This window comes from Astyanax mexicanus, chromosome 23 (genome assembly GCF_023375975.1).
Source record: "Astyanax mexicanus isolate ESR-SI-001 chromosome 23, AstMex3_surface, whole genome shotgun sequence".
Classification (NCBI taxonomy): Eukaryota; Metazoa; Chordata; class Actinopteri; order Characiformes; family Acestrorhamphidae; genus Astyanax; species Astyanax mexicanus.
The window spans coordinates 18,710,347-18,734,604 of NC_064430.1; the positions used below are offsets into that span (position 1 = coordinate 18,710,347).

Genomic DNA, 24,258 nt, shown 5'->3' on the forward strand with positions numbered 1-24,258 from the left:
GCATTAGCAGCTGCTTTTAATAGTGTTAGCATTAGTACTTGTATTAGCAGTCTTTCTTGCAGTGTTATGGGCATGAGTTGTTTTAATATAAATAACAATAGTAATTATATAGAAGTTTTAGCATTAGCACTTGTAGTAGCATTAGCATAACTGCTTGTAATAGTGTTAGCATTCGTATTTCTTTTAGCAATCTTACTTGCAGTAGTATTAGCATGAGTAGTTTTAATATCAGCAGTAATAGTAATGATAAAGGAGTATTAGCATTAGAACTTGTAGTAGCAGCCTTAATTGCAGTAGTGTTAGCATGAGTAGTTTTACTATCAATGGTAATAATAATTAAACAGTAGTATTAGCATTAGCGCTTGTAGTAGCATTTGCAGAAATACCAGTTGTAGTAGTGAATGTAGTGATCAGCAGTATTAGACATGATCTGAGATCAGAAGAAGCTGAGGAAGTGGCTGGTAGAGGGTCAGGTAGAGCAGCACTCACTGGCAGAAGGGCAGGGATGTCTCTGAATCCAGGTGACAGGTTCCTCCATTATAGCAGTACCCGTCACACAGCTGACAGCTGGACGCTATTCTCCCACTAGTGCAGCTGCACACACACACACACACACACACACACACACACACACACACACACACACAGATCAGACACAATCATTTAAATTGTTTTCTATACCTAAATACATATACTGTCGTTTATAAAAGACAAACACTCACTTGCAGAACACATCTCCGGTGTGGTTGTCGACGATGCAAGGTGCCCCCCTGCAGTGAACACACCGATCCACCTCACACTTCAGCCCTTCATAACGAGTCGGACACACACACTCCACATCCCCCGAACCGGACAGAGTACACGCCTTCGAGTTCACACAGAAGTAATGACAGATATCTGCAGAAACACACACACACACACACACACACACACACACACACACACACACACACAGTCAGTCACACGAACAGATAGATAGATAAATATACAGACAGACAAATAGAGATATAGAATGTCAGACAGACAGACAGATAGACAGAAAGACATATAGATATGTAAGAAATAGTCAAACAGACATAGATAGACAGACAGCTAGACAAACAAATAGTCACACTATAGATACAGACAGACAGACAGACAGACAGATAGAAAGATAGATAGATATGTAGACAGAGACACAGACTGAACTACAAACAGATTGATAGATAAAGACAGACAGACATATATTCAAACAGACATATAGAGAGACAGACAGAGAGAGATATACATAGACAGACAGACAGATAGTCAGACATATAGATACAGACAGGCAGACAGATAGATATAAAGATAGATAGATATGTAGATAGACAGATATACAGACTGAACGACAGACAGATTGATAGATGCAGACAGACAGACGGACAGACAGACAGATAGATAGATAGATAGATAGATAGATAGATAGATAGATAGATAGATAGATAGATAGATAGGTGGACAAACAGACAGACAGACATAGACAGACATATAGTCGAACAGACATAGAGAGAAAGACAGAGAGAAAGATATATAGACAGATAGACAGACATATAGCTAGACAGGCAGACAGATAGGAAGATAGATAGATTTTCAGACATATAGATACAACAGATAGACAGGCAATCAGACTTAGACTGACATATTCAAACAGACATTTAGAGAGACAGACAGAGAGAAAGACAAACAGATAGATAGATAGATAGATAGATAGATAGATAGATAGATAGATAGATAGATAGATAGATAGTCTAACAAACAGATAGAAAGGCAGTCAGACAGACATAGAGAGACATATAGTCAAATAGACATATAGAGAGACAGACAGAGAGAAAGATATACATAGCTATACAGAAAGACAGACAGACATATAGATAGACAGATAGGCAGACAGATAGAAAGATAGATAGATTGTCAGACATAAAGGTACAGTCTAACCAACAGATATCAGATAGACATAAACAGACATATCGAGAGACAGACAGAGAGAAAGATATACATAGATAGACAGACAGACAGTCAGACATAAACTGACATACAGTCAAACAGTCAAATAGATAGATAGATAGATAGATAGATAGATAGATAGATAGATAGATAGATAGATAAATGTGACCCAGTACAGGTCAGTAAGAGGTTATTATTTAACAGTGGTCAGAAACACACTTCACCCCATTAATCTGTATTCACTTCCTATTAGAAGTGAATGTAGGCTGGGCTACTCCTATGGGGTTTAGAAAGGGTGGGTTTTTCACAGGGTGAGACAGAGGCGGGGTCGTATCAGAAAGAACACGGTTTCTGCAGGTCAGAAGCTGTGATGCTGTGTGTTGCGCTGAGGTTCAGCATCAGTAACTCACGGTCTCTGCAGCGCTCTCCGGTGTACTCCGCTGGACAGTAGCAGAACGGCTGGTTGCCGAGCGTGATGTCACACGTGCCTCCATTTAGACAGAAACCGTCACACACTCGCCTCTCACACAGCGACCCAGTGAAGCCCAGCGCACAGCGACACGCAGGCTTCCCTTTAGAGAGAAAGAGAGAGAGAGAGAGAGTTTAGCTAATGTTCCCAACAAAGTGAACAGAGAGAGTACATTCTAAACAAAAACAGTTCTGTATTGTGTTAATGACAATACAGAAGCATGATGCTCCCACCACCATGCTTCACGCTGGATAGAGAGAACCATTTTATGAAGAGACATGAGCATTTTAGGTATGAGGTCTTAATGTTTTGGCTCAGAAGAGGCAACATCCTGGAACTAGAACATGTTTTCTTGCTGTCAGGTGATCTCACCTACACCTGACACAACCCACGCTTCACATACTTCACACACATCACACACATGACACAGTCACTGACAGCAGAGACCCACACACTCAGTACACACAAACAGGCAGGATTCCTCAAGATCTTCTCATTCTGTCATTCTATATATATATATATATTGCTATTTATATGTATATGTTTGAGTAAAATGAACATTGCTGTTTATTCTATAAACTACAGACAACATTTCTCCCAAATTCCGAATAAAAATATTATAATTTATAGCATTTATTTGCAGAAAATGAGAAACGACTAAAGTAACAGATCTTTCAGACCTCAAATAATGCAAAGAAAACAAGTTGATTTTCATAAAGAATTTAGTGGAAAAATCCTGTTTTTTAATCACAGTTTTCATGCATCTTGGCATGTTCTCCTCCACCAGTCTTACACACTGCTTTTGGATAACCGTATGCCTTTACTCCTGGTGCAAAAATTCAAGCAGTTCAGCTTGTTTTGATGGCTTGTGATCATCCATCTTACTCTTGATTATATTCAAGAGGTTTTCAATTCTGTAAAATCAAAGAAACTCATCAGGTGCCCAGTGACTAAGCTCAAGAGTAGGTGTTTCCAATAAAGTGGCCAGTTAGTGACCATTTGGAACAAAAAAGAATCAATATAGTTCCATATGGAGGGTTCCAAAATATTCAATAGTGAAATCTATTTTGGTGGTTCAGGGTTCCTTAACAAGTCATATACAAGCAGCCTCCCCACAGTGTGATGCTGCCGCCACCATGCTTTACTGTTGGATGGAGGGAGCTGTTTTGGTGATGACACATGAGCATGTTTTTGTGCTGCCAGGTGACATCATCTACACCTGACACAACCCACGCTTCATGCACTGATTGAGACTCACACACTTTTTTATTCACCAACACGGCACTTTTTTTATAATACCACCACACACACACACACACACAATGGTCCACTGCCAAATACCTCATCTTCAGAGTGTCATTCTGTCCTCCACCTCTCTCTCGCTCTCTTTCCCCACATCCATATATAAACATATGCATGTCAATTACTCTCTCTCTCGCCCACATCCTCTATCTATTATTCTGTATTTCTGGCTAAATCAATCTCTCTCTTTTTTTTTCTCTCCCTCTCAGCACCTGCCAATCACCCATCATTCCCTTATTATCTCTCAAACTTTTTATATACACTTACTGGCCACTTTATCAGAAACTCTTGAATTCCTGTTCCTCTTGCTGAAGCAGAAGACACAGTAAGTGTGGCCGTTCGCTAATTAAGCCTGAAATGTTTCTAAAATCGTTGCATTTAGAGAAGCTCAATCACAGGAAGCTCCTCTCTCAGCTGGGGAGTGACTGGATATTCCATAGGTTAAATTTAATACAGACGGGTTCAAGGTAGGGATGTGCGATACTGCAAAATGTGGTATCGATCCAATACCAAGTAAATACAGGGCCAGTATTGCCGATACCAATACCAATACCAATACCGATACTTTTTACTACTACCATTTACCTTTGTTTCATAATTTATTGAGTGAATGCATCATCAATATGCAAATTTGAATGAAAACTTGAAATTTTTGATTTATGATTTTTTAATTTTTTTTATACATATATTAGTTCCTTTAACTAATCATGTTTTTGATGATAATGAAACACAGGACAAAGTTTTCAGGTAAATAAAAATACTTGAGTAACTCCTAAAACTTATATTTTCCTTTTCGAGCTTCACGCCCTTGCCCTGTTTTCCCTGTCTTTCCCGTCCCCCCGTGTTCTCCCCTTTAGTTTTCCATTCACGTGTACCCTCCTTGTCTTATTTGTAGCTCCGCCCCCTTGTTATCTGTTTCCCAAGGTGTCTCCCATTTCCGTTTCCTTTCTTGTGTATTTATAGTTCTGGTGTTTTACTGTTTCCCTGTCGGTCTTTGCACCTTCCTCTGTTGTTTCATCTATCCTGCGTTTGCTTCTCGTTTCTGTTTCGTTTATTACTCTATGTTTATTTCCTTGTTTATTTCTTGTTTATCCTTGTTTATTAACTTTATAAACTTGTTTAGTTTATTCTGTCTAGTTTTAGTTCCTTGTTTGTTTTATTTTGTTAGCTTCCCTGTTTGCTTATGTTCTCCTATCTCTTGTTTGTTTTGGTTTATTTCATTGATTATTCCTTTGCTTGTTTATTTGTTTATTGTTCAATAAATATCTCCTTACGTGCAAGTACGTCCGCCTCCACATCTCCCTGCCCTGGCCAGCGTGACACGGGGTGCATTTGCATTTAAACAAACTCAATATTTTTTTTCCTAATGTTCCTTTTACCTTTAACATCAAATATTTATTCAGCCATATTCACATGTCAGGTTTGAGACATTGCTTTATCTTTTTGTAGGTAGCATATCTCTTTTTCAGTTCATTTAGTTTTTACTTTTAGAAAAGGGGAGGGGCTAAGTGAGCATGAGTAAATTAAGAGAAGGTGTTGTATGACTCTGTATATATGCCTGGAGTTGTACCAAAGATAAACTAAAACTTAAGAATCAATCTCATCACACAAGCATCGATAAAACACAATACAAATGATAGTATTGATACTATTGATATTTTAAATCAATCCACCCACCTCTAGTCCAAGGTGTGTGTGTGTGTGTGTGTGTGTGTGTATGAGAGAGAGAGCGCCTACCCAGTGTTGAGGCGGTGCAGGTGCCTCCGTTGAGGCAGTGCTCTTTGCAGTGGCTGATTTCACACTGCTGACCGGAGTAATTGGGCCAGCAGAGGCAGCGGGCCTGTCCTCTCTCGTTTAACACACACCGCCCACCGTTCTCACACGCCGGCCGACACAGCTCACCTGAAAACACACACACACACACACACACTCAGAAGTGTTTATAACAGACTAACACTGCTGTAACACTGTTGGTGGCCTGTTAGCTGTGTGTTCTTGTCTGCTTAAACAAAAGTTCGGCATTCACAGCTTACAGAACTCTCTATGTGTGTGTGCGTGTGTGTGTGTTTGTGTGTGTGTTTGTGTGTGTGCGTGTGTTTGTGTGGGAGTGTGGGTGAATGTACTGCTTACACTAAATCAGGGTTCTTGCACCCCTTTAAAAGCCATTTTTTTAAAAAAAAGCATGTTTTTTAAGACCTTCTTAAGACCTCAATAAATATAATTTAAGACCCAAAAATGTAGTCATAATTTCTTTTGCCCCCCCCTTGAACTTTTCAAACTTTTTGCCAGATTTCAGGCTTCAAACATAAAGATATGAAATTTTATTTTTTTGTGAAGAATCAGCAACAAGTGGGACACAATCTTTAAGTGGAAAGAAATGTATTGGATATTTTAAACTTTTTTAGAAATAAAAAACTGAAAAGTGGGGCGTGCAATATAATTCGGACCCTTTACTTTCAATGTAGCAAACTCTCTCCAGAAGTTTAGTGAGGATCTCTGAATGATCCAATGTTGATTTAAATGACTGATGATGATAAATAGAATCCACCTGTGTGTGATCAAGTCTCTGTATTAATGCACCTGCGCTGTGATAGGCTCAGAGTTATGTTTAAAGAGCGGAGAGCATCATGAAGACCAAGAAACACACCAGGTAGCTCCGAGATACTACTGTGGAGACGTTTAAAGCCGAATGTGGAAACAAAAATATTTCCCAAGCTTTAAACATCTCAAGGAGCACTGTGCAAGCGATCAAACTGAAATAGAAGGAGAATCAGACCACTGCAAATCTACCAAGACCTGGCCGTCCCTCTAAACTTTCAGCTCAAACAAGGAGAAGACTGATCAGAGATGCAGCCAAGAGGCCCATGATCACTCTGGATGAACTGAAGAGATCCACAACTGAGGTGGAAGAATCTGTTGACAGGACAACAATCAACCGGATACTGCACAAATCTGGCCTTTATGGAAGAGTGTCAAGAAAAAAAACACTGTTGAAAGAAAGACATAAGAAGTGCTGTTTGTTCAGGAAACATGTGGAAGAAGGTTTTGTGGTCAGATCAGACCAAATTGATTCTTCACAAAAAAATTACAATTTCATATCTTTATGTTTGAAACATTATAAGGTGGCAAAAAATGGAAATGTTCAAGGGGGAGCTGAATACTCTTGCAAGGCACTGTATGTAAGCTGCATGGGCTCTTTTGTAGCTTCCTGTACACATGGAAAAAAGAGGAAATGATCCCTTAAATTGTAGTGATTATGTTTATACAGTAATACTGATAATACTATCAACACCATTTCCATTTCTACTACTACTACTAATAATAATAATACGCTCACTCGTCTGTCTCTCGCTCTCTACTGCTTATTGCAATATATATTGCATTGTGTCTCATGCTTGTTTGCTCTGTCTCTCACTCACTCTCTCTGTCACTCGCTCACTTGTGCTTTCTCTCTCTCTCTCTCTCTCTCTCTCTCTTCCTCTCTCTCTTCCTCTGCAATTTAGAAAAATTTATCGAAAAAAGTATTGGACATTGGTATTGAATTTAAAGTATCATATCGCATTGAGCTGTGGAGCAGTGGAACTGTGTTTTCTTCATTGATGGATCTCCATTATTCCAGGATGACCTTCAGAGGTGTTGTTCATCCACATTCTGACCTCACAAATGCTGCTCTTCTCCCTGAATGCAATCAAATTCTCACAGCAACGTTTGAAAATGTTTGAAGCATACTCGCAGCTTTGCCTAAACCGTTTAATCTGCTTTTACCCCTTTTTTTATTTACCCTACCTTTACATGATTTACACTATTGTTTGTAGTGTTACCTGAGACGCTGGTGTTCCTGCAGGTCCTGTTCACCACAGCTTTCCCCTCTGGACACACACACCTCGCCCCCTCCGGATTCAACAGACACAGGAAATCACAGCCCATCCTCACACACGGGTTTAGTACTGAGAGAGAGAGAGAGAGAGAGAAAGAGAGAGAGAAAGAGAGAGAGAGAGAGAGAAAGAGAGTATTATTATAATTAGTTAAGAATAGTTAAACCGTTATTATATCCCATGATTTTTGTCATGATCCATGATTTCTACTAGAGTCTACTTGTCTGTTTGCATGGACATTTCTAACCAGGTGCTACTGGTCACAATTATTTCTATCCACTGAGCTGTCCACTCTGTGTGGTAATTCCTTTTTTGACAAATTCACGGAATACATGTAAAATGCCCCGTTTACAACCCTATTTACAAGATAACACCTCACCACTTATACAGAGGTGGTCGAAGGCTTTAAGTAGATGCCCTTTAAGTCAGGTCTCTTACCCTCCTGCTGCTTGTAACGGTGGAACACCAGGATGCTGGAGACTTTCTCCACCCGCAGACGCAGAGTCTCGGCTGGCTGCCTCCCGTACTTGTGCACCCGGAACACCTCGTGCTTCAGGTCTGTCCCGTACACATAGTCCTCGAAGACATCGATACGGAACGGCTGAGAAATACCTGCAGAGAGAGGAGATGGAGACGTGATGAGGAGGGGGATTTATCATACTGCAAAAGGAGAGTCCTGCTTAATAAACTGTAAGAAATAAGACCCTCAGCATCACAGCAAGAAGACGTCTTGTAAGGGAATCCACAGAGAGGCCAACCATCACTCTGAAGAAGCTGCAGAGTTCAGTCATCGAGAGCAGAATCAATCATATCCACAGCAGAAAGTTGATCTCTATACACTTCCGAATGCATGAACATAACAATCATCCATAAACATCAGTCAACCAGATACAAATCATAATATGCTTTAAGGCTACCTCCACCATGTCTGACAGATGATATGGTATACAGATCCAAGATCCAAGTTCTTCCATTCTTTCTTTATAATCATGGTTTCATTAATATGGGGAGAACTAGAAATAACTCTATTAAATTCAGATGAGGAGATGTTTTATGGAAGTAAAACAGCGCTGTAAAAGCTCTGCTATATGTAACTTACTTAAGTAAAGCTAAGCTAAGTAAACAAAACTGTAACAAAAAATACTTTTTTTAAAGTCAAATAAGCGCTGGATGTAAATCTACACAGAACAGCAAAAGAGCTAGTGCGGTTAGCAGGTGATGCTAATGCTGCTCCAGCAGTGCTAGCTGGGGTTAGAAACAGGTTACAGGCCCATAATACTCACCTCTGAACGAGGAAATAGCAGTTAGCGGCTAATGCTAATACTGCTCCAGCTTCGGTACTGGAGAACTAAACTGAAACTCCTGTATATCATACATAAAATAACAACCATGTATTGTGGGAAGCTATTTTTGTCAGTGTGACTTTAATTTTTTTTACAAATATTTTATTATCCCATAATTGTATGTTAATACCGCAAACCTGAATTTGGCATCTCATTTACTGATTCTTATTATAATTCTTGATTATGTATGATTTTGATTAGTATTCTGATTATCGTTCCACCTTAAATTGCCTAGTAAATAACCAGCATTCTGTTGCCTGTATAAGAATCTGTACATTGTACACTACTGCATTTTTTAAGGTCCCAACACCCAAATGTCAATGTGAAATTCAGCACTAGTGAGTAACCATAGTGATGATGACTCAAGGCGTGTCTCATGGAGACCAGAGGGCCTTTAGTTATCTCTGGGGTGGATATACACTCGCTAAGCTACGTCCTTTGAGGGTCCAACAAAATATGTGAGCAGGAATGCAGCCGGCAACTTAGCAGCAGGAGGAGGAATTTCATAAAGCCCCTGTAATTCAATTGAGACAAAAGGAACGGGATGTCTTGATGCTTGTGATTTCCTGGATGTGTGTACGACACACTTGTCAGAATCACAATCTCCCCCTTTAGCTTGACAAATTAAATCTTCTTCAGATCGGGGGTTAAAGATACACACAGAAAAACAACACATTCTCACGTCCGTAACATCAGTATTACAATTCCCATCACACGCAGACTCAAAAACACTTTATTAAAAACTCCACCTACCTTGTGCTTCATCACTGGCCACTTTATTAGAAACATCTTCTATTGTACTTTATCATTTGGTGACTTTGTGAGAAACATCTACCGTATTTTTACCGTATACCGTATTCAAACATATCACCTCTGATTGGCTAACAGCACTGCGACACCAGGAGGCAGTGAGGCGTTTTAAAATAAAGACATTTTTACCCTAATTAAAGTCTTTGCAATGTCAATGTCATGTTACTTTACAACATGTGTACTGACCTAGTCTTAGAGTCTTTGCAAAACGCAAAATCCACCGGAGATCCTATTTAAACCTATATAAACACACAGGTGGGTAGTCCAGGTCCAGAAAGTAAAAATCTACCCCAGGGTTTTGTTGACTGAGCCGTAGCAGAGCCGCCCAGGCAGTTTTTGCTCAAGGTGGATTTTTACATTTATCTAGTGTACAACTGAGACGTAAAAGCTTAAATTAAGCATAAAATCTGTCAATGGGATAAGCATATTTTTCTAAGTAAGATTTCTTAAAATAAGCACAGATCACAGAGTCTGAAAATGAGTGAAGTAAGACTTAAATCAAGTAAAAATCTATTACTGTATGGCTTAAATTTGTGCACAAAAATTAGAATAACTGGTGACTTTTTGTGCTAATTTGTGCTAAGTTCAAATACTTAAAATAAGGTGAAAATTGTAAGTTAGACTGAATAAGATAAGTATTCCTAAAATAAGTAAAACAATCCTATACCTACAATGCTTAGTATAACAAAAAAAAGTATTATTGCCTTGAATTTAGATAATTTCACTTGCAGAACTATTTTAAACATTCACCTAGCTATCTCAATTGTACTTCAATGGTGGTGTTACTCCATAGACAAATTCTAACCATTTGTTCCTTAGATCTGAATTATTGGCCACAGCATAAAGCACTGATGTGTTATTTGCGCAAATAACACAAGAACGGACTGCCATGCTGTTCCTAGAGCTGTTAACTCCTATCTGATGAGTCATGTCGGCTTCAGCGCTGCCTGTGAGTGGTCGTGAGCCAAGGTGGGCGAGGCCATGAGTACTAATTCACGAGTTGATGTAGACCTAGTGCTTTTCCTGACCCTAAAATCAGCATGGTGGTCTTCATGGTTCTCTGGTGCTTCTGGTGGGTTAGAATGGAAGCTGTTAAGAGGTTAGAGGGGGTTTCTCACCATGTTGAGGACCTGCGAACAGCTGAGCGTCCGAGCCGTCCAGTCTAACGCTGCCGATCACTGACAGCTCAGAGTCAGACCAGTACAGACGCTCTCCATAGTAGTCAATCGCCAAGCCTGCACACAAAACACACATGAACTTAAATTATTATAAATGCAGCAAATATATAAAATTTTTTTTACGTGAAACAAGTAGAGGTGTGGTCTCGGGGTGTACGATAGGGCCCATAGGGTCATCTACAAAATCTATGCACAAGTGTGCCACCGGATGTCATAAGGAACCTGTATGCCTCCATACTCAACTTTATCTCATCTTGTATCATGAGCCCAGAGAAAGCCCAATAGGGAATTAGAGCATCCTCCCAACTGTACAGAAGCTGAACTGTGTGGGAAGCTGCTGCTTTAGAGAAGTTCTAAAGGTTTTCTTATGAAATCACTGCATCATTCTAGATAAGCCCTATTACAGGCAGTAATAGAATCAATTATACATGTTAAATGGGCTTTTAACCTCCAAGCCTCCAGTGAAAGTGCATTTTGACCACAGCAGCTAAGACAGATAATTCAGAGTCATGGCTACAATACAAATGTATGTAAGAAGTGCCAATTAAACCACTACAGACCACTACAACATAAGCCTTGAGAATGAGTAAAGAGCTCATATTGATATACATTCATACACTTAAATACTTTGTATTGGTTTACAGAGCAACGATAGTACAAATTCTAGTAAAAAATGTATTCTACAGTTTTCCATCTTTTCTATATACCTCATAATTAAACACAGTTAAGACTGTTTTTGTTGTTACTGGGCTTTTAAAGGAACAATCAGTAACAAATGAGAGCGAGTGTGTGAAATTGATACACTGGATAAAGTTTTCTGCGTCACATGGGTTGCCAGATTGACAGACAGTGGCAAGCAATGACAAGTCTTACTGTTACTGGTAGTTGACCAGTTAATATATAGCATACAGCTCCAAATTTCCCTTGTCCACTATACTAGTGGTAGCATAATGGTGATAAATGACCTAGCTATAGTTAGAAAACCTTAATGAAGCTCAGCGATTACCTGTTTAGCTCTGTTTTGCATGCTCTTGTGTTCTATACCTGGCAACCAGGTTATGGAAATGGGAGTCGGGGAACATTGATGGGCAGGTTTGGAGGCTAAAATCCACACAGATTATTCGAATGTACCACTTATTTTATATAAAAATTACTCCACATGTTTCCTTAATATCTTATAATACAAACTAATCATGTTATGAGTTATGAATGGGTGAGGCTAAACTGCTGTAGACTGAATGGGTGGAGTCTAAACTGCTGTAGGCTGAATGGGTGAGTCTAAACTGCTGTAGCCTGAATGGGTGGGGCTAAACTTCTGTAGTATAAATTAATAGATCTTAACTGCTGTAGGCTGAATGGGTGGAGTCTAAATGCTGTAGGCTGAATGGGTGGAGTCTAAACTGCTGTAGGCTGAATGGGTGGGGCTAAACTGCTGTAGTATAAATTAATACGTCTAAACTGCTGTAGGCTGAATGGGTGGGGCTAAACTGTTGTAGTATAAATTAATAGGTCTAAACTGCTGTAGACTGAATAGGCGTGGCTAAAACACAATAGACTGATTTTTTTGGGCTAAATGATTGGTGCTAATCCAATGAAATGGGTGGTTCTAAACTGATGTAAACTAAATGAATGGGGCTGAATTTCCTTTTCCAATGTGCTCTTTCTTTTAATCCTGAAGAATTAAGAATCAGACCAATCAGTGTAACCCTGTGTTGTATTTTATTGCAAACGTTTTTTTTTGTAAATTGTCTAAATGAAAAAGTCAGGAGGTAAAAAGAATAACACCTGTAGGCTTACGAAGGTTCTTCTCCAGCAGAACACGACGCAGAGATCCATCCATAGCAGCTTCTTCTATGTGTGAGTTGTCACCAATCACTGTCCAGTACATCATCCTAAACACAGAGACAGTTTTAGTGTGGCTTTAAAGAGGGCTTCACAATCTCAGGCCACTTTATCAGAAACCCCACCTGACTCCATTTTTTTAAGCTACAATCTGCTGTGATGCAACATTCAGTTTAGACCACAGTTATGTTTGTTCTAAGATTATTTTTTTGGCTAACAACCTGCTAGCAACCATATAAGATACTATAAAAGATTTTAGCATGTTTGCTAAGTAGTTACTATCATATTCTATGGGGATGCTAGGTGGTTGCGATGTTTCTACAGGTGGTTGCTATGGAGTTGTATGTTGTGAGTAGCCTCTTTGGTCCCAGTGTAGACAGGATACATACCCTCGGACAGGGTTCACAGTGATGGCGAAGGGCTCCCCCTGCAGGTCGGTGATAAGGCGGGTGCAGTTGGGGCCGTTGAGCTGGCCCACGTTGATGGAGTAGCGCAGGCGCCTCCAGTGGGCGGTGTAGTAACTGAACCAGTGCATGCGGGAGTGATCAGTCCAGTACAGAGCTCCGGTCACCCAGTCTGCAGAGATATCCCGTGGCCGACGGAAATCTGAACACTTTACAAACAGAGAGAGAAAGATGGAAGATGTAAGATTGATTTATTTTAAATATAATCAAATTTAATTTTTCTTTTCTGTAATCTTCTTTTTCCTCCTTTAAGCTGTGGCTCTCTCTGGTTCCACACTTCCCTTTGGGCTTGAATCGAAGCTCAGCAGAAAATCCCTGCTGATCTAGGGTCTCACTCCCGCAGGGAGAAGCCTTGAGAGTTCATCTTTTACTGTTTAGCTCTTGTTTGTACTCATTTCCTGTTCCTTTTGAACAAAAACACCAGTAAGCCCTGAACTTGGGTCCATTCCCCAATGACAAACAAACATCATGTCAAGAGCAAGGTGTTTAATAGTCTGCAAGGTTAAAAAAGGAACTCAAGGTAACTTCTAAGCAACTAAAGGCCTTTCTCACACTGGCTAGTGTCAATTTACATGAGCTCACCACTAGGAGAATACTAAAGAACAATGAGTAAATCGCTAACCCATAATGTTTAAAACATGGTGGTGATAGTATTATGATTTGGGCCTGGACGGAAAGGATGGAACAATGAAATTTGGAAGTTATACCAATAAATTCTAGTACGTTGCAGTTATTGTTGCAAATTGGGGTAAAGATTAGCAATTTTTGTCTTAATTGTTGGATTTTGTTATAATTATTTAATTTTTTAGACTTAAAGTTTGCTAGGTAGTTGCTAGGTCGTTATTTTTTTGCAGGTACTTTTAGGTGGTTGCTTGTCTACTCTAGGTAGTTTTTAGGGTGTTGCTTAGTGATTGCTATGGAGTAGCTAAGTAGGTGTTGAGTATGATGTTGCGTAGGTGTAAGAGGTTGCTGCTGGGGTGGTTGGTAAGATTGTTAGGTTGCTATAATAGTTGTAATGGAATTTTAGGTGCACTGAAAAAAATAATGAGTAAAACTTCAAGATTAAATGTTACATAGAGTAAATAAGTGAACTGAACTTCAGTCAATCCTTTCTTTTAGTAAACTTTACTTCATTTATTTTTTACTGAATCAATACTTTCTTTTAGAAAACTTTACGTAATTTCTGCATATAATATTACCTAATTACAATTACAAAATTAATACAATATTACTAAAATAATTTATAATACTGTGGCGTGAGGAGGCGGGGGAGCCGTGGGTCCACCCCACGCCTGAACGTACAGCCCTATCTGTCCCAGCTGGTCCGCATCAGGACTGATTAAGCAGCCAGCTGGGACCAGGTATAAAAACCAGTGAGCTGAGGGCTGAAGCTGCACGGACCTCAAAACCAGGGACTAAGTTATTTCTTCAGACTCTAGAGCCCCATTGGGCCGAATTATGTTTATTTAAGTTCTTTTGGGTGTGGTGGAGGGTGTTTAAAACCAAATAAAAGGTACATTTGAGTTAATTTACTCCCTGTGTCTCTGTGGGCTTCCTACTACCGGGTCACAGTGGCCACGCTCCTAACCCCAGGGGCCAACCACAATACATAATATATTATAATTCCTGAAATGTAAATATTTTTAGGTAAAAAACACATATTACACTGTCTCAACACATGGATGGCATGCGATACATTCTTTTTAATATACTAAACACTAACTAACATTAGTATACTAAAAAAAAAATTACCACATGCCATCCATGTGTTGCAGAAATTAAGTAAAAATTAGCAGAAATGAAGTAAAGTTTACTAAAAGAACGGATTGACTGAAGTTCAGTTAACTTATTAACTTTATGTAACATTTAAGTCTTGAAACCGAGTTGAAGTTACTTAAATTGATCTTAAATAAAATTTACTTAAAAAAACACAGAAAGACAGTGCAGAAAGTTATGAAACTTTTTTAAAGTAATTTTTACTCATCATTTTTTCAGTGTGATTGCTAAGGTCTTTTATGAGGGTGATAAGGTGTTGCTGATTGTTAGGGTACTGGTATATTGTTTAATTTTGGCTCTTTCTCTTTTTTTTACTTACAATAGTCCCGCTGCTCCCTCGGGTGGGGGTCCGTTCCCCCAGATCTCGGTAGAAAATGCCCCCGGGGTTAAACTGGGTGGCCCACACAAACTTGTGCAGATGGAAAAGGCCGTCCATCCCCACAATGCGGGCGTTGTCGGGCAGCCGGGCGAGCTGGGTGTGCCCGTGGCTCTGATTGAAGGGGTAAACAAAGCTGTGCATCTCCGTATCGTTCGCCACATACAGCACCTGATCATCTGGACCTGAAAACACAAGATAGAGCTAGAAAATCTGTATTTCTTGAAAGAAAGGTAGAAGGGCTGTTGGTTTGTGGCAACTGGGTTGAAACTAGGGTGTTTTTATACGTGGTTGCTGTGGTATACCAGGTGGATGCTTTGGTGTTGCTAGGTAGTGATAATGATAGTGTTCCTAGGTGGTCACAAATTATGTCCATAAGATGTCAAATGGGTCTGCTCTGATTTGCCCCTGAAGTGATTGTTATGACTGCTATGCTCCAGGTGGTTGCTGTGGTGTTGCAAAAGGTTGAAAGGTGGTTGCTATTGTATTTCAGGTATTGTATTGCTAAGGTATTGCACTGTGATTGGTTGGGTGATGCCATGTGACTATTGCATAGACGGGTGCAATGGTATCAAAAGTGGTTGCCATGGTGTTAGGAGGTGCTATGTGGTTTCTGTGGCACCCATCATGTGATTATTTGGATATTACTACTGTCGTATCTTTGTATATACACCTCTGGAAAAAAAATTAGACATTTTTTTTCTGATTTTGCTATTTATAGATATATGTTTGAGTAAAATGAACAATGTTGTTTTTTTCTATAATCTACAGACAACATTTATCTCAAATTCCAAATAAATATATTGTCATTTTGAGCAATTATTTGTAGAAAATGAGAAATGGCTGAAATAACAAAAAAAAAAACAAATGCAGAACTTTCAGACCTCAAATAATGCAAAGAAAACAAGTTCATATTCATCAAGTTTTAATAGTTCAGAAATCATAGTTTTCATGCATCTTGGCATGTTCTCCTCCACCAGTCTTCCACACTGCTTTTGGATAACGTTATGCCTTTACTCCTGATGCAATAATTCAAGCAGTTCAGCTTAGTTTTGATGGCTTGTGATCATCCATCTTCCTCTTGATTATATTCCAGAGATTTTCAAAAAGGTAAAATCAAAGAAACTCATCATTTTTAAGTGGTCTCTTTTATTTATTTATTTTTTCAAAGCTGTATATATGTCCCATTCATTCCATTAGAAAGATCCTCTAATGCCATTACCTTTAGTGATGCATTCTCCATCAATCTCCTTAAAGTTCCTGTCGCAGGTGCACTTATAGGAGCCCTTAGCGTTCGCACAGTACTGAGAACACACTCCAAACAGCGCACACTCGTTTACCTCTAAAAGAGAGAGAGAGATAGAAAAAAGAGAACTCCAGAAACATCATCTAAATGTTTTAAACACTTGAACTTTGAGTGAGGCGAGCGCTTTTGGAGCTTCTCTGTTTAAAAAGGCTTTTTTACTCAGTAACTGAGCATCAGGATCCTACAGATGGACTCGGCATCGGTGAGCCAGCTGTCCATTAGTGCGCAGGTGTGAAAAGCCGATGCTAAAAGCATTCGCTGTGAAAGTTCTGCTCAAACTCCTCTGATTCTCTGCATTAATGAAGTTCTCTGAGGGTTAGACCTCAGCAGAGGTTTGGAGACTCGGAACCACCTGTACTGGACCATCCTGTTCTCAATGTGCTTTAATTTAATATTCAATCCACTCCATAATGCTTCTCAGTACAGATTTCTCCAGCAAACAGCTTCAGTGTTTCACATTTCCACCCAGAATGAAATTAGATAATTAACATTTAAATAAATAGAGTCTGGATTTATTGAACGATGAATCAATCCTTCATTAAGTTTAATCACTTGACTGTTTTATCAGTTTTAACCTTTTAACAATCATTCCATAAAATTCAGTCATTTAAATCAATTCTTCATTAACTTAATATTAACCAGTTCAACTCTTCATTAGGTTCAGCCTGTTTAATCAAGTTTCCAAACACTTAATTCCACTTTAATTAGGTTCAACCAGCTTCTAAATCAGCAATTAATTCCTCAAAAATGTATACAAGTTTAATCAATGCACTAATTTAATAAATATTGAATTATATTTAACCAGGTTAATTCATTTTTAATCTCTAATTAACCTTAACCTTAACTATATAAACTTTTTTTTATCATTAACCAGTTCAATCATTCTTCATTATGGTAAAACAGTTTAATTAATCCATTATTAAAAACAATAATAATAATAATAAAAATAAAAAAAACCTGAAATTATTTTAATTAACCATTAGTTGTGTTAATTGAGTTTACCTTTACAAAGGGTTTATAAATGGTTTACAATTGGTCTATTAATGGTTGCTAATTAGGTTATGAATAACTTAAAAATGATTATTAATCAGTTATAACACGTAATTAAAAGGGCAACAATATAGATGGCTGTAGGTTCACTATTTGGCAAACGACAGGTCATTGTTGCCCTTTAGATGCATGTGTTATGACTGATTATTAATTATTTTAGGGCATTTACAACCTAATAAACCATTTATAAACCCTTTCTAAAGGTAGTCTTATTTTAAAGTGGTACCAATTGAGTTATACAGCAATAATTACAGGTAAATCCTCTGATTCTACCTTCACACTTCCTGCTCCGCTGATCTCTCCTGAATCCAGCTCTGCACTCACACACTGCCTGAGAGGAAGTCTGATTACAGAAAGCATCATCTCCACATGAGTGTGTGTCCCCTCCACAGTGACCCTCCAAAGATACTGAAACACACACACACACACACACACAGTTTATTATAAACACAGCATATAAAGACTTATATTGTTCATAAACTATTTTATAAACACATTTTGTAATGACCCACACTGATAATAAACACACTCTTTATAAACACTGTGTATAAAAAATATTTTTATAAGTGGTTAGAAAAACTTTATATGAGTGATGCTGTTAATAAACACTGTCTCTAAAGACTATTATGAAACAATTACACTGTTTATAAACACCCATACTGTTTATAAACATTCAAACTGTTTATAAATATTTATAATGTATATAAACATTCAAACTGTTTATAAACAATCACACTGTTTATAAACACTTATAATGTATAGAAGCATTCATATTGTTTACAAACACTTATAATATCTGTAAACAGTGATAGTGTTTAAAAAGACTTACACTGTGTATAAACACTTATAATGTCTAAAAACATTATAATATTTTTCAAAAGCTATTTTAGAAACATTTTTAGAATGACTCAAAATGATAAACATACTGTTTATAAACACTGTATATATTTTTTATAAGTGTTTAGAAATACTTTATAGAACTGATAGACACAGTCTCTAAAGACTGTTATGAAACATTCACACTGTTTATAAACATTCAAACAGTTTATAAACAATAACACAGTTTATAAATACACAGTTTATAGACAGTTATAATGTATATAAACACTCATTCTGTTTATAAACACTTATAACATCTATTGACATTCATACTGTTTATAAACATCCATATTGTTTATAAACACCTAAACTGTTTATAAACACATATAATGACTCACACTGTATAGAAACACTCACACTGTTTTTAAAAACCCACACTGGTCATAAACACTTATACTGTTTATAAACACTTATGTCTATAAAGACTCACACTGTTTGCAGTCATGCTCATCTGAGCCTCCGTCTCCACAGTCATCAAACAGGTCACACTGCAGATCAGCTGACACACAGCGTCCGTTAGAGCAGGAGAACTCCGCCTTCCCACACGCCCTCGCTTTACCAACCACACCTACTGAGAGAGAGAGAGAGAGAGAGAGAGAGGAGAAACTATACATATTTCTGTACACTGAGAGAGATTCTGTATATGTGTGTGTGTGTGTGAGTGTGTGTGTGCGTGTGAGTGTGTTTTCTCACCACACTCCTCCTCGTCTGAGTTGTCTCCACAGTCGTTCACTCCGTTACACACCTGTTCCGTCCTCACACACACTCTATCATTCCTGCAGCGGAACGGTCTGCTCGGAGGACACGGCAGCTTCACTGCAGAAACACACACACACACACACACAAACACACACACAAACAGAATTTATTAAAAACACCTACTCTTCTCTTATATGACTGGCCACTTTATTAGAAATACTTTCTTTAGTGCTTCATCACTGGCCTCTTTATTAAAAACACCTATTTTTGTGCTTCATCACTGGCCACTTTATTAGAAACAAGTACTCTTCTCTTATATCATTAGCCTCTTTATTAGAAACACCTATATTAGTGCTTCATCACTGGCCACTTTATTAGAAACACCTATTTTATTGCTTCATCACTGGCCACTTTATTAGAGACACCTGTTTTATTGCTTCATCACTGGCCACTTTATTAGAAACATGTACTCTTGTGCTTCATCACTGGACACTTTATTAGAAACATCTATTTTATTGCTTCATCATTGGCCACTTTATTAGAAACACCTATTTTAGTGTTTTATCACTGGCCACTTTATTAGAAACACCTATTTTATTACTTCATCACTGGCCACTTTATTAGAAACACCTAATTTATTACTTCATCACTGGTCACTTTATTAGAAACACCTATTTTAGTGCTTCATCACTGGCCACTTTATTAGAAACACCTATTTTAGTGCTTCATCACTGGCCACTTTATTAGAAACACCTATTTTAGTGCTTCATCACTGGCCAATTTATTAAAAAACATATACTCTTCTCCTACATCACTGGCCATTTTATTAGAAACACCTACTTTGGTGCTGTATCACTGGCCACTTTATTAGAAACACCTACTTTGGTGCTGTATCACTGGCCACTTTATTAGAAACACCTACTCTACTCCTACATCACTGGCCACTTTATTAGAAACACCTATATTAGTGCTTCATCACTGGCCACTTTATTAGAAACACCTATTTTATTGCTTCATCACTGGCCACTTTATTAGAAACATGTACTCTTGTGCTTCATCACTGGACACTTTATTAGAAACATCTATTTTATTGCTTCATCATTGGCCACTTTATTAGAAACACCTATTTTAGTGTTTTATCACTGGCCACTTTATTAGAAACACCTATTTTATTACTTCATCACTGGCCACTTTATTAGAAACACCTAATTTATTACTTCATCACTGGTCACTTTATTAGAAACACCTATTTTAGTGCTTCATCACTGGCCACTTTATTAGAAACACCTATTTTAGTGCTTCATCACTGGCCAATTTATTAAAAAACATATACTCTTCTCCTACATCACTGGCCATTTTATTAGAAACACCTACTTTGGTGCTGTATCACTGGCCACTTTATTAGAAACACCTACTTTGGTGCTGTATCACTGGCCACTTTATTAGAAACACCTACTCTACTCCTACATCACTGGCCACTTTATTAGAAACACCTATTCTTCTCCTACATCACTGGCCACTTTATTAGAAACACCTACTCTTCTCCTACATCACTGGCCACTTTATTAGAAACACCTACTCTTCTCCTACATCACTGGCCACTTTATTAGGAGCACTTACTCTGAGTCTTTAGCTGTTAAAATGTAGATTTTCTGAATGTGGGTGTAATGCTGGGTTTACGTACCACACAGCTCTGAATCTTCATCTGAATTATCACCACAGTCATCCTCCCCGTCACACAGCCACACCAGCAGCTTACAGAGCGTGTTATTGCACACATACTCGTCAGGGCGACAGGTCAGCCCATCTGCAGGTCAGGAAACAGACAGAGGAGACGATTTATTATAATCTGAATCTGCTGGAGAGTTATTATTGTCTCCACCCGGCTCTTGTTTAGCACACAGTCTCAGTATTGCTGTACTACCAATCAAATAAAGTCGAAAAAAATCATTCCTGCAAATTATGTATTTTGTATTTTATTTATTTTTAGAAGTGAAAATCACTTAATTCTGGATTAGAGAAGAGGAGAACCCAGTGTCAACTGGCCAGCTATATTAGGGTGCACATCTACCTTGTTTGCAACAAGGACATAGGTATGAAAGATAAACATAGTCTGAACCAAGGGACCAAAAAGTATCAACTGAACCATCGTTCAAATTCATTTTTAGGGTGCTTTCACACCTGAAAGTCCGGACCGTGGTCCGAACCAAGGTTCATGTGTTTGCTACATTGTATATATTTGCTCCGCTTATTTTAGTTTTCACACTGCAGTTTAAGATGCGCACCAAAGACTCCTACATACTCCTACATCCTTTCATCTTCACTTACGTATCGATGCGTTTCCCTTAACTTGACGCTGATTGGTTTTAGAAGGACAGTTTTTTTTCTTCTTCTGCTGCCGTTGCTGAGGAACGCCTGCTCAGCTTCCTGTAATTGGTCCAAAAGTTTGAACCATCCAGAAAAGCACTTTCACACTGCAGGTGAACCGGACCATGGTTCAGAAGATCCGGACCGAGACCACCTCTCTTGGTCGGACCAAAATCTGTTCATTTGGTCCGGACCGTGGTTCGTGGCCCCTTTCATACCTGCTACTTTGGTTCGGACCAAACTGAAAAGTTTGAAAGTCCAGACCAAACGAGGCAGGTGTGAAAGCACCCTTAGACAAAGCTAAGGCATTCTATTGTCAGACACTAAACAATAGAACAAGAAGAAGACTCCAAGTCAGTCTGGCCCAAAAAAAAACAAAAGTTGGTCCAACAGGGGGGGGGGGGGGTTGGTGCAACTGAGTGATGATTTGATTCATTTGCAGTGTGAAAACACTTTCAATGTTTTGTAGGACCCGTGCACAAATGGCCCAAAGACCCTAAAATATCCAAAAAGTAGACAAAATTTGTAAATTTTAAAAAGGGCACATCCGTGGTCCACTGTTTTATATGAAGTTCAAAGTCAGTGCAGGTTTTGTTATCCCACAAAATCTTACAGCACTTCATGTTTCCCTCTGCTGACAACTTTTATAGAGATGCAGATTTCATTTTTCAGCAGGACTTGGCACACTGCCCACACTGCCAATAGTACCATAGATTTTTGGGTTTTCATTGGCTGTAAGCCATGATTATCAATAATAAAATAAACACTAAAAATACATCACTCTGTGTATAATACATTTATATACAACATTTTCAACTAAATTACTGAAATAAAGTAACTTTTCAATGATATTCTTTTTTTTGTAAGATGCACTAGTATATATATATATAACAATATAAAAAATATAACAAACACGTGAACTTCAGTCTGGACTGGTCTAGACCTTTAGGTGTGAAAAAGCCCTTAGTCTCAGGGTCAGAGTGAAGGCTAAAATTCTACAAAATGTCCTATAATGCAATTCTCCATCATTATGATGCTGAAAATCATACAGTCTCTCTCTCTCTCTCTCTCTCTCTCTCTCTCTCTCTCTCTCTCAGGAGACTCCAGATGATCTCAGAGTGTCTTCACCTGCCTGTAACTCTGCTTAACTGTGTACTAAATAGATCAATTCTACCTTCAGGCTGTGTAGACGAGCTGCCCTTGGATTGGACGAGTCTGAACAGTAAAAACTATACAGTATTGCACTGATATGAACTTCAGCATTATGAAATATGACTCAAGTTTCTGGAGTAAAAAGTTGTAAAATGTTATTGCAGGCTTTTTTTCAGCTGCTAGTTCATAAACCTACAGGCATAGATCATTGGTTATTTTCATTTTATACATTATACTGTTTATATTATTATAAATGATAAAATAAAAGTATTTTTATTTGACAACAGTTTACGGTACGTACATTACAGCAATCGTCTGCCTGAATCTGTTATACTTGCAATATTTCACAATTATTAAATCTACAATTAATTATGTCTAGAGAAATACAAGTTTACATTAACAAAACATATAAATATATGATTATATTATTATTTTTATTTCATACATGCCCTTCTACCTTCAACTAAAGGAAACCTAAACCCCTGGAGGAAACCTATGCAGACACATGAAGACATGAAGCTCCACCCAGATGGGGGGGGGGGGGGTGATTAAGTTAAATAAAGATAAGTAAACAAAACTTCTTACTTCTTAAAAAGAAAAAACATTTTCTATCAAAGTCAAACGAGTGCTGGATGTTAATCTACACAGATTTCTCTCCTGAAATCTGTTTATTTTGGTGAGTAAAACGCTTCCGTTTATTTACAGTAAGCTTACATTTCCAGATTTCCACTAAGGCTGGGTGCAGCAGCATTAGCATTAGCAATATCAGCTAACTGCTAGCGCTAGTAAATGCTGCCCGACACCACTGCACTGAGGAACCCTGAGGGTCCTGGTTAGCCAGGGCAATTTTAGCTAGCGGTAATTGTGCAGGTTATTGTCCAATATTCCTGCGAAACAGCTAGTGCTTAGCATGGTTAGCGGCTAATGCTAATGTTCCTCCAGCAGCGTTATCTGGGGTTAGCATCATGCTACAGGCTGAAAATACCACTGAATAACGGAATAACTAAACTCAGCGCGGTTAGTGGCTGATGCTAATGCTGCTCTAGCAATGCTAGGTGGGGTTAGCAGCAGGCTACAGGCCTATAATACTCACACCTGAACAGCGAAAGAACTAGCGCTTAGCATGGTTAGCAGCTAATGATAATGCTACTTTAGCAGTGCTAACTGGGGTTAGCAGCAGGCCACAGCTTGATATATTCGCCTCTAAATTGCCTCTTAATACCTGACTGGTAAAATTCACCCATAAGGCGCACTGGATTATAAAGCGCAGTGTGAATTTTGGGGAAAATTATAGGATTTTAAGTGTGTGAAAATTACAGTACACAGTATTACATCCATCATCAATTATTATTTATCCTCATATTTTGGACAGAATAGCCTCAGAAAGGTGCAATAATTGTCAATA

At 38.4% G+C, this 24,258-nt stretch overlaps 1 protein-coding gene across 1 annotated transcript in view; it reads right to left on the reverse strand.

Moving 5' to 3' along the window:
* The window catches only part of lrp1ba (low density lipoprotein receptor-related protein 1Ba), a 327,687-nt gene that overhangs the window by 15,868 nt on the left and 287,561 nt on the right, over positions 1 to 24,258 (reverse strand). Inside the window, exons 72-86 of the mRNA XM_049470884.1 lie at positions 21,019 to 21,141; positions 19,329 to 19,451; positions 19,066 to 19,203; positions 18,030 to 18,164; positions 16,623 to 16,742; positions 15,344 to 15,585; positions 13,174 to 13,397; positions 12,728 to 12,834; positions 10,883 to 10,999; positions 8,050 to 8,223; positions 7,558 to 7,683; positions 5,474 to 5,638; positions 2,376 to 2,537; positions 723 to 897; positions 490 to 594 (exon numbers count right to left, since the gene is read on the reverse strand). Coding sequence (XP_049326841.1) covers positions 490 to 594; positions 723 to 897; positions 2,376 to 2,537; positions 5,474 to 5,638; positions 7,558 to 7,683; positions 8,050 to 8,223; positions 10,883 to 10,999; positions 12,728 to 12,834; positions 13,174 to 13,397; positions 15,344 to 15,585; positions 16,623 to 16,742; positions 18,030 to 18,164; positions 19,066 to 19,203; positions 19,329 to 19,451; positions 21,019 to 21,141 — 2,236 coding nt within the window. The remainder of the gene's footprint in view (positions 1 to 489; positions 595 to 722; positions 898 to 2,375; positions 2,538 to 5,473; positions 5,639 to 7,557; positions 7,684 to 8,049; positions 8,224 to 10,882; positions 11,000 to 12,727; positions 12,835 to 13,173; positions 13,398 to 15,343; positions 15,586 to 16,622; positions 16,743 to 18,029; positions 18,165 to 19,065; positions 19,204 to 19,328; positions 19,452 to 21,018; positions 21,142 to 24,258) is intronic.